This window comes from Cystoisospora suis (assembly GCF_002600585.1).
Source record: "Cystoisospora suis strain Wien I chromosome Unknown contig_1031, whole genome shotgun sequence".
NCBI lineage: Eukaryota > Apicomplexa > Conoidasida > Eucoccidiorida > Sarcocystidae > Cystoisospora > Cystoisospora suis.
Window position 1 is genome coordinate 30,431 of NW_027153832.1, and position 11,151 is coordinate 41,581.

General features: G+C 50.1%; 1 protein-coding gene across 1 annotated transcript; it reads right to left on the bottom strand.

Annotated features, from left to right (window-relative positions):
* Positions 1-16: 16 nt before the first annotated feature.
* Positions 17-11,082, bottom strand: CSUI_002442 (rna recognition motif-containing protein). Its single transcript, XM_068062643.1, has 9 exons — positions 8,287-11,082; positions 7,251-7,436; positions 6,842-6,994; positions 6,436-6,467; positions 5,718-5,919; positions 3,524-5,082; positions 1,845-2,999; positions 908-1,352; positions 17-639 (listed from the first exon to the last, which is right to left on the bottom strand). Exons 5-9 carry the CDS (start codon positions 5,869-5,871, stop codon positions 185-187), a joined length of 3,768 nt encoding a protein of 1,255 aa, XP_067925386.1. The 5' UTR covers positions 5,872-5,919; positions 6,436-6,467; positions 6,842-6,994; positions 7,251-7,436; positions 8,287-11,082; the 3' UTR covers positions 17-184.
* Positions 11,083-11,151: the final 69 nt, after the last annotated feature.

Here is an 11,151-nt window from a genome sequence, read left to right on the forward strand (position 1 = left end):
TATATATATAGCCCAAAGGGCCATCTGGTAAGTCTGTAATGAATGCGGAACCCCACCAGCAGGCGAGTTCACGGTGCGTAAACTGAATGTTCTCATCGTTAAAGCTACCAATGATAAAGCGACGGAACCGACAGTAACACCCATCTATTCCCAGTGCTGTCACCCGGTGTCGGGCTGACGGCATCTAAAGATGGTGATGTTCTAAAGACGACGTCCGTAGGCCATCACGGTGATCTCCGTTTTTCCCAAGGGTCGACAGAAGACTGTGCTGGCCTTTCATCGATGACGACGATGCTGATGTTAGGCCTATTGTTTGAGGAGGATGGAAGAAATAGTTCGGATGATGGAACGAGTTTCTTCCTTCACCCACTCCAACAAGGGCACTTCGACCATTCCCTCCTCCTCCTCCAGAAGATGAAGAAAAAGAACTCCGTCCCCCACTGCTAGACGTGTTGTGGTAGTCTTGCTCATGTTGACTAGTCGAAAACAAGGCCGCAACAAGAGCCGCCGTTGCAGCAGCTGCAGCAGAGGAATGTCCGTCCTCCTCGATTTGCGTGCGCTTCTTCTGGTCTTGTGAGAAGGAATGGCACCCCTCCGACAAGAAATGATGTTGTTGCGACTTGGGCCCTGATATCCCAACTGAAAGAATGAAATGCAGACAGAAAGATAAGTAAATAACGAAGTGAGCATAAATGCTAGAAGAAATACCAGGCTTCTTCGAATACAACAAACGACATTAAGAGCATGTCAGCTGAGTTCAGCAACACCACTGAGTTCGCACCTGGGCTGCTCCTTCACAATGGTTTCTCAAGTCAAATCCCGAGAGTAAATATATATATATATCTATATACATCGACAGGCAGGATTGCTATCGCGACCCGAGTGCATGTACGACGTGATATCTTACCACTCGAAGAAAGAGAACCACGCAAGGCGACCGCAGCCTGCAGGAGTGCCGTGACTGCTGAGGATCCATTGGTAGAGTCTTCAATCCGTTGTACTTGTCGTTCTTCGTGTGGATTTCCACTAGACATTGAATCATTGATGCTAAACTGGTTCTCGACCCTTCCACGAAGATCTCCTCTTCCTCCTCGCTGCATTGTTATATCAGAAGAGGGGGCCTGGTCAAAAAGTCTCTGCCAGGCGTTCACTGCAAAAGCGTTGTCTGTTGAGGACAGCAGCATGCTGCTGCTGCTGCTAGTTGAGTTCTTATATGCGTTACTTGACCAGGGGCCTGCAGCTGGTGTAGACACACTCCCGCCACCATCACCACCACAACTTTGCGGGAGGAAAAAACTGGCATATTGTTCTTCTCCTTTCTTGATCTGGACTTTCAGTCGCTTCCCGTTGACCTTTCGAAAGAACACAGGACATGAAGTACACTAGAGCGCAGCTGCACTTGTGAAGAGAACACTACACTCCAGCAACAGCCGCCAGAAATGATGGAACTCATCTCAAAAGAGACGTCGTTCAGAAGGTCGGAAAGGGTCCAGGCAAAAATGGATCTATGTCGCCGACTGATATAACAACAGGACGACCTCAGACCACGCTAAGAAAAGAGAAACCGAATCCCCATGGGAGGGAGGGAGGAGAGGGCTACTATCACAAACTCGTCAAGAAAAGAAAACAAGAGACACGAGGGCATCTACACCCCTAGATGACTATGTAGACCCGCGCAGGGTTGGTACAACCTACTAAAAAAATATCCGAGTCAGCGAGGATCGACAAAAATCGTCTATGGCATATAAATGGTACCCTACCCGAACATGGTTCATTCACAGGACAGAGATCTCGAATCGAGGACTCTGCGACGTTTTTGCTCGTGCCATCTGTGTTATTCTCACTTGAAATCCGTTCATTGCCATAACGGCTGCACCAGCAGCTTGAACGCTGGAGAAGCTGACGAAACCGAAGCCTCGATTTCTCCCTGATACACGGTCAGAGGCTATGCGAGCAGAGACAACAGGGCCATATACATTGAAATGGGTGAGAAGATCTTGTTCCGTCCATTCATTAGGAATGTGAAAAATGAAGACATTAGCACCTGGCGGACCGTGCACTTGACTTCCTTGAACCCTACCAGCACCTCCAGCTCCCGATGGTCCCTCCCGAGATTCTCCCGTGATCCCACTGGAAGAAGAAAATGACGATGAGGATGCGTGCGAAAGAAGGTCTGGCGGGAACACAAGAGGTCTGTATACACCCACTGTTTGTGTATCCTCTTCCTGTCTCTTTCCACCACCACCACCACCTTGTTTTTCTTCGAATCCCCCCTTTGCTGAATGAGACATTTCTTCTTTGTCAAAGGATGAGGTAGCACAACTAGTCGAAGCATTCGTTTTGGTATAACTTGGACCACTCGTAGCTAGCATACGTTCAGCAAAACTTCCTCCAAGTAAATGGCTGAGAAACCCTTCGTCAAAAGATTCAGCGCTTGTGCTCTGGGTCCTTGCTACTCCTACTCTTTCTCCATGTCCACCAGAACCTCTTGTGTAAGCCTCGTGGCTAGCAGCACCGATGAAAAGATTTGCTTCACCGCAGACAGCCGAGGCTTCTTCATTTGAGTGGGGGCTGTGTTTCTTTCCTCCTTGTTGCGAGGGGAGAAAACGGCTTACATCGCTATGACTCCCACTGCACCCTCCTGCTTGGCCCCACAGGATCTTCCCTAGATTATGATGAAACTGGGTAGTGCTCTCTAATGGTTCTCCCTCCTCTGCAGTCTGGGATATGTCTCTGAGGGCTGGAGAAGACGGTGTCGTAGGAAGAAGTGAAATCAGGAAGTCAGAGCACATGGCGTTACCCGTATTTGTATGACTGTCACTACCTAAAGGAGGATGAGAGAGCAACTGTACACTACCCTCATGGCTCGGCACACCCGCTCCCAAAGAAGTTTCTCCTCCGTTTGCGCATGCTCCGTAAGCTTCCGCGTTGGAAGGTGACAGAGATCGAGATGACGTATCACGAGTCACGCCTACAGGTGGGCTATCCCATCTACGGTCCTGAACAAGCAGCAAGAGAGCCACGAGACGGAAAACAAGGAATTCGACGGGGAATTACAACTGACATAACATGAAAGCTGGCAGGCATAATCGTTGTGACGCGCTAGTAAGAGATGGCCACTGAACACATGAGCATGACCCTAACAAAGACGTACCATAAGATCACGCTCCTGAACCCAGCCTTCCCAACAGGCTCGTAACACCCGACAAAGTGATAACTTCGTGCACCACTGAGATACACACTTCTACGTCACTACTACAACTACTACAGTACTACCAATGCCTTGCTACAATTCTTTGCCACTATCACTCGTATTGCCAAAAGCCTAACACCGTGTTATTGTCGTTCAAGCAGCGTATGGCGCTCCACGCCTGCCTGTTTCCTGACAAGGTCATCCTTTCGATTTCTCTTACTGCTAGGCCGTACTACTACACTTGCCTCCGCACCCTCAAACCAAAGCTCCCCGCCCTCTTCCCTTGCCCCACAATACAAGCAAGACGGCAAAATACACGGCATGACTTGCCTTTCCGCCTTTTCCTCCTCCTCCTACTCCGGCTTGCTGCAGTTTGCTTTTAACTCCGCCAAGCGTAGTGAGCTCGCCACCATCGGCTGACTCTACCGTGCTTGGGTTAGGTGTAGGTTGTCCCTTAGTGCCAGAAGCGCTGTTTGGTCCTCCAGACTGAGGTAGTCGAACCTCTCCATTCGTGGTATTTTCACGAAGGTCGCCACTCGTACTGGTTAGAGGACGGGCACCACTGTCGTCTTTCAATGCTGATAGTAATGGAGAGGACAAAAGCTTCTTCGCATCCTCTGTGGTCGCAGAAACACGTGCAGTATGGATCCCGCTACCAGCTGCAGCACCACTGGCGGAGGAGATGCCGTCCTTTCCGTTTTCTCCTATCTTTTGAGATGCTTCTTGTTGTCGGACTAGACTTCCTCTTACGGGGTTCTCTTTCTGTGTCTCCTTAGTGTTGTTCTCATGATCGGTTGCCGTATCACCCAGTACGGCTCCACCATGTCCACTCTCACCACTACTGCTACTCTCTTCCCTGTCGTTCGAGGCAGCTGAAGCTTCAGTATTTCCTATCGAGCAGCACCCCAGCATGGTGTCATTCAGAGTTCTCTCCCTCAGCTCGGAAATAGACAAGGTCGACTGCATGCACGGAAAATCAGTATGAGGGATATATCTGCTCCCACTACCTGCCATCATCATCATCATATCCCACGAGACTGAAGACGACGACGGCTTTCTGAACTGAGAAGAATGCGAAGACTGAAACGGGAGGAATTCCTTCAACTGCATGAAGGCCGAACCTTCATTCTCTTCTCGGTCTCCACCTAGTGACTCTATCCCCTCCTTCATTCCTCCGGCACGAGAGCCATTCATCAGTACCATGCTACTGTTGATACTTTTCCCCTCTCCATCTTCTGTAAGCTTGGTCATATTCGCAGTACTCTGAGTACTCCCCCGAGTATTGCAGCTATTACTAAGATGGTGAGCCAATGCCGCCCGAGCTAAGGACGCCAGATGATCAGCAGAGGTAGCAGCAGTCGTCGTTGTTATACTTGAAGAAGATTTCACTGTCGTCCCAGGATGTTGTGGTAGCGCGTAATTACCACTGGACAAGAGAAAAGACGATTCCGCTCCTCCTCCTCCTATTGCTCCAACTGAAGCACCACCGCCTCCAGAGACCTCCCACGACGGGAGACCAAAGCCTTCTTCCAGTGTCCGTTCTTTTCCTCCATCCTTCTCTTTAGAAGATGGCTGCCGCAGTCGACCCTCTGCCGGGCAACACGGGCCGCTCGACTTCTGAAAGAAGCCAAGGCTCGCTGCCGCTGCAGCCAAACAGGTACTCAGCGAGTTCTGTTTTTGTTTGAGTTGGTTTCTCTCCTCGCCAGATAAAAAGAGATCCGTTGCTCCCAATACACAGCCTTCACCCCCGGCATCAACAAACGGATGGAAACTTCCACTCAACGTTGAAAAACGGGATAACGGTGATGTACGAGAAGTTGTCTGGATGGCACCTGAGGTATTTTGTCGCCTGTTCTCTGCAAACCGGACTTCCATCGCACGCTGTGAACCTGAAGAAACAGGTAACATGAGACCAAAGATTGCAGAAGCAATCTTGCAAAAGAGGCGGGCGGTGACGAGCGTGGACCACCAACAGCGAATCTTTCACACCTCTTCTGCGGATGTATTAGATACTGGTGTGAGCCTACACACTGGAGAGTTTCCGGAAAGAAATAGCCCGACTACGATGGCACAAATGCTTTCAAATCAGATGCTCTGTAGCTTATCCACCCTTCTGATCAAATCGCATGAGGATGCCCACTGCCACGACTACTCCCAATAATATACTATCAGCGGGAGGACGAGTATACTGCTCAATGAGTGAAGAAAGTATTTGATGCAACAGCCCGACTGATGCCTTCCACCAAACAAATTCTCTGCATTTTATGGATACACAAAAAGAAGGCGATACAATGAACATACACCGAGAAGACGACGCAGTTGTACGCTGATCTGTGTGGAGGCATGTGCTCTCGCCATAGTGAAACACGTACAGCTGGAAAGGAGAGCGTCCAAAATCACATCAACACGTTGGCATATATCCGCGTATATATACCTATTTCTACCCCTGCAGTCCGGGCTTTGATCCCCGTCTATATCTAACTAGCAAACTATCGATCTTACACACAGGGGACCTATTCATTACCTGGCATGACAAATTTTCGGTTAAGCTGCTTAATAGCAAACAGAGCTTCCTCCTTGTAAGCGAATCGAATGAAAGCACACCCTGTCCTACTTCTCTTGTTTGCCAGGCCTGAACGAGGATTATTGATGTTGCCTGTTTGCTGGTCATCTCTCATGAGAAAAACTTCCTCGACCTTCCCGAATGACTCAAAAAGCTCACGAAGCTACATCAGTCATTCAGGCACATACATCAACAGTACAGGACATCAAACACAAAGCTCTACGAAAGACACGCACAGCCACAAAGCTCGAAGGAGAAACTCATCAGTGAAAACCAGAGAATCACCCCTAATCTTCTTTTGATACAGTACTGTCACACCACTGCCTGCACGCGCATGGAAGTCATGCAGAAGGGGACGTCAAAAAACTTACGGCCGAGTGCCTATGTAGCCTAACTGCTGAGAACGAAGAGCCTTACAGACTACACTCCATCCGCAACAAACAGCGTTCACTACTCTATCCGCGGCAAACAGCATTCACCGCTGATGCTTCTGTTCTGGTCACACACGAGTTGACTGACACACCCAGCAATCGCATCTGCGCAACACGGATGAGACGCATATGTATGGAACACACGTATCTCCGTAAGCACGCGGTCTTGCATGGCGGCTACTCATCCACCTCTTTCTAGCAGGTACATAAAGACGCCTGCGAATGACCGTCGAAAACGCGCAACTCACTCAAGAGAAGAGGACATGAACTTCCAACAAACCTATAGAGGTAAGAACAACAGCCAGCGGAACGCGGAGGAACAATAAGATAGTACAGATAGCACAACCTTTGTACCAACTATTGCCAAAGACGCAGACATCGAGAAATCATGAGGCAGTGACGATGGATACATGGGATCACGACTTCCCAGATGAAGCTTCCTACACCTCGGTGGCCTATTGCATACGGATGAAGACGCAGCTGCTGCAAAAGAACCCGGGGCTGTTCTCCCAGAAATGAAGACGACAGATGAGTACGGACTCGAAAAGTTCTCTAGCTCCTCAACAGCCGCAATGAACACAAACGTCTCTATAATCTCTAGAGTTACATACGCTACCGTGTATACACATGTATAGCGAAAAAATGATGGCTCACATCTTCTTCTTTCACATCGCGCGGGAGGGAACCGACAAACAGCTTGGCTTGGTCTATACCCGCCGCCGCCCCACCACCGCTCCTACTTGGAAGCCCCAAGCGTTCTGCTTCTCCTACGGCATACTTCACCTGTAAGCCTAACAAGCCAGGAAGCTAAAAAAAAGACACGCGCGGGAAAAAAAATGCAAGAAGCGCGTTACCCAAAACATCTTGGAAACGAGAGGGAAAAAGATCAATAGAACACGACATACTTGTTTTGCTTTTGTTTTGTCCCTCCTCGAGATCTGACCATGAAATACAGAGCGAAGTGGGTGAGCAGTGATGAAAGTCGTCCAGGCAGAACTGACGCTTTTTTTCATCTAAAACGAGGAACAACGAAATTCCGCCCCGGACTTTCTGTCCAAGTTACCTGAGAAGACGCCTGATCTTGTTCTGAGCCAAGTTGACTGTATGCGGAATCGAGATTACGTATAGCCCTGTCTGCATCAGTAATGGACTGCATGCGTACAAAGGCACACCCTTTGAATGCTCCTCCGTCATCCTGTCGATCTCGAATTAGAGAGAGATCTAGTACCGGACCAAACTGACTGAACACCTGCAGAATACACTAGCACACACACGCGCTCGACAATACATGCTACCCCACCCGACCAGCATCCATACACCACAAGCCTGCATCGAAAAGAAGAGGAAAGGACAGGAAAGAGTGCATGATCTAAATTCCTGCATGGTCCCCTCAGTAAACGCTAAAGAAGTGAGAAATGTGATGACCGTTGATTGCCTTGGACCAAGCCAAGAAACAATAGCCCCCCTCCTCTTCTTCACACTGCCCCTAAGAAGACAAGTCAACCACACGGAGCCGCTGTCCAGCCCACGCACACTGCATTACGCTGTGGCTTGATGAGGAGGTGCTAGAGGTGCTACCATAGGCAATCATGGAAATGGCCAGTGGGTGAAACCCACTGTCACGCGGCAGACGACACACTTGTGAGTGTTCACTTCCTTTGTCTCTTGCTGTCTCAGTGAACGCTGCGGTGGCAAAGCTCCAGTTCCTCATCTTCAGCTGTATGAAAAGGCGTCCTGGTACAGAAACCCTCGATATAGCGGATGGAAAAACGGACACACTAACAGGTACTTGCACATGAGGACAAGGAGGACACATACCAAGCAACGTCTCTACGTACACCCAAACTGTTTGAGAGAAATTTCCTACCGATTTGACACTTCTGCGTGACACAAGCAGCAGCAGTACCAGCGGCGTTGCAGCTGAAACTTCAGTCCTGCCCCGGTTCACCAAGGAATACCAAGCTCGTAAAGAGAGAAACAAACAGATGACTACTGATATACGGAGAGACAAATACGTTCAGACGAGCCGCAAGTCAGCCATCAGTGTCCCAAAACCGCGAGACTGTCGACTTCTATTCGTGGTGCACAGAGACACTCACCGCCCGCAATGCCTCTTCTGTAGTCTCTACAGGTAAACGACCAACAAAGAGCTTGATAGGCACGGGAGGGGCTTTACTTGAACTACGGCCGGAGGAGTCGGGGGGTAGGACGAGAGAACTGTTTGATGACAGCGCAACAGATTTCCGCACAGATTCGCTCCCCTCCACTGGGAAGAGTTCTCCGATCATCATTTCCATCTTCTTCACAGAGGACAATCCTTCAGTCGGGAAGACAGTAGGGATTGAATCAACAATAGGAATAAGCGATCCTCCTCTCCGGTCGACATTGTCACCCGGAGCACTGGCACTTCCGCAGAGTTCAGTGGAGGCCCGCGTCCCCAGAACCATCTCCTCCCTTCCTAAATTCACTCCAGAAGAACAACCCTCTCTGTTCATTTCTAACGCCATTTACAAATACGGAGGACCAGAAAGAATCGAGCTCTACACTCTGGAAACCGTCTAGCTATACTGCAGCTAGTCTATAGTATACACGTCTATACAGGTCGCCTGTTGTATTGAGCTGAATTCGCGTCCAGGAAAACCCGCTTCCCAAATCTCTTTCCTTCTTGTCTTGTTTCTCTGCACAACCCATCTACACAGTAAGAGCGACCAACTCGCTATGGACCGAGCTGTAAGCTTCGATCCAAAACCTCAGGAAAGGGACACAAGAGCCTTCACTGAAGTGAGTTGTAGTCGACGCCGGCAGGGAGTCACGCTCCACCGGTGTCTCCAGACACGTCTCCGATACACAGCTACGCTTCCCGGAAGAGAGAAAGCGTCTATACATACACATATACCAAAATGTACTCGGGTCTAGAACGGTCGTTTTCACCTCCAGACCAGAACTAAACAAACTTACAAGAACCCTCCCTGTCAATACAATTGAGTGCAATGTGTCCCTGCTGGGTCATTGTCCGACCAAGACTGGAGAATCGCGCACAATGGCTCGCAAGCTGGGTTGTATTTCTCCCGTCTTCTTCAGTTGAAATATGCGGCTCCCCTTGGAAGTCTATTGCCTCCATATGAGAGAAGAAGCTGTAGTGCAAGTGAGGAACCCGCAATACTGGTATCGAAAAAAAAAGTTGACTGACTCCGATTACTGCAGTACAGAAAGCAGCAGTCAGTACATAGACGCTCGATAGAAATTTCGTGCGTCGATGAAATCTAAAGTGTCTCCCGGACTTCAAACATCCGGCTGCCGACACCGGCTCCCCGTACAGATAGTGAGGAGAAGCCACGAAATTCGAGTTGACCCGGGAAGAGAAAGAAGAGACAACCGCTTCTTGTTACTCCCTTCCCCCGACCAAAGCTTGAAAATCTGTTATACAGGGCTCCGTCAACTGGCGCCCATTCCCCCGAAACTACCAACAACAGGATGGCGCTGGCATCACTCGGACGTGGAGGGTATCGCGCGGAGCGCTCAGAGGAAGAGTGATGAATCAGAAAGTCCGGCCCCCTAACTGCCTGAGACACACGACATCAAGCCAGCGACAGGCTCACCGCCAGCTGGAGAGACGACGCCTCACAGGACTATCGACTGCCGTATATAGAGGAGTCTATATCTTCCATGCTTACGACAACTCATGAACAAACACGAAGCAACCGGCGGAAACAGAACCAGAATGAACTTAGCGACACAACACCGCAAAGGAGCAAGCCAACACCGCCGACTGCGTTCAGCGGAGATTGATAAGTCACCACGACAGTCACCTAAAGAATCCAGACTGTGCAAGCACCAGCGATTCGGTGTAACGCGATTAGGGCGCGGACTTGGACTTAAGTGACAGGCGATAGCAGCCTTCTCCCTGCCGTCGCTGGTTGCGCACAGAAGAACTAGGCCGCGACGAGGCTAAGGGAGGGAAAGGCATCATAGCACGTGTCTTGGCTCCGATGACTCCTGATCCAGCCTTGACTGTCAGCAGCAGTTAACACTTGTCAGCGTCGACTTAGGGACAATCGCGATAGTTGTAGCAAGCTTTTGGTTGCTGGATTCGCAAGGAAATTTGAACAACTGTCAATAAAATGGTTGTGCGTTGTCGTCGAGACACGTACACGCCAGATACTAGCTACAACTGAAAATGAAAAAGCGTGTGATACACAAAAGCATTCATCAAGCAACATAAACGGCGCTACGACGGGGCACTGACATCCGGCAACGTGGAAGACTGACTGTCAACGAGAACAGGCTGTTTCCAGAGCGAGTCCGCAGTAACTGAAAGAGACGCGCGGAAAAACAAATGCAACACCGATGAAAACAGGGACAGCAAAAGTTAAATCTCGAAGTTCGAGGATTTCCTCATTGCTAATTAGCTGCCGCGTCGCCGTTAGAAACTGCCAGAACCAGGGCGCGCACTAGAAGACCTCAGACTCTCCGATCCTCCCTCCTCCTGCCGGGCCGTAGTGAAGGTCACTTGATCAAGTGGCGACTGCCCCGGTCCGTCGTGCTGGGGGCATCTGACCAGGAGAAATAAACTACGCTGCGGAGCCGCCATCAGCGCAACCTCCTCTAAGAGCCTCAGTATATTCATGCTCGCAGAAGGCGTAGTTTTGTTTTTCCGAGACACGCAGCTGTTTTTTCGCACCGAAGTGCTCTGGCTGCTCCTCGAGGACATCAGTGTATGCGCGGCAGAAGCCGTGCCGGAGTAAGGTCTCCGATTAGGGTGTTGTCGCCAGTATCAGGCGTAATGCCAAGCGGAGTACCATACAAGGCGGAGTGCTGCGTGGCGGTCGAGTGTCTGCCTCTAGACATTGGCGTCATACAGAGGAAAGGGCGAGAGCTGTCCTGTTCCCGAACACTTGAGTACTAGCAAACCCTCCCTGCCCGCTCTGGTGCGAACCTGTAGTGCTGCCGCGTCGCTACTGCGG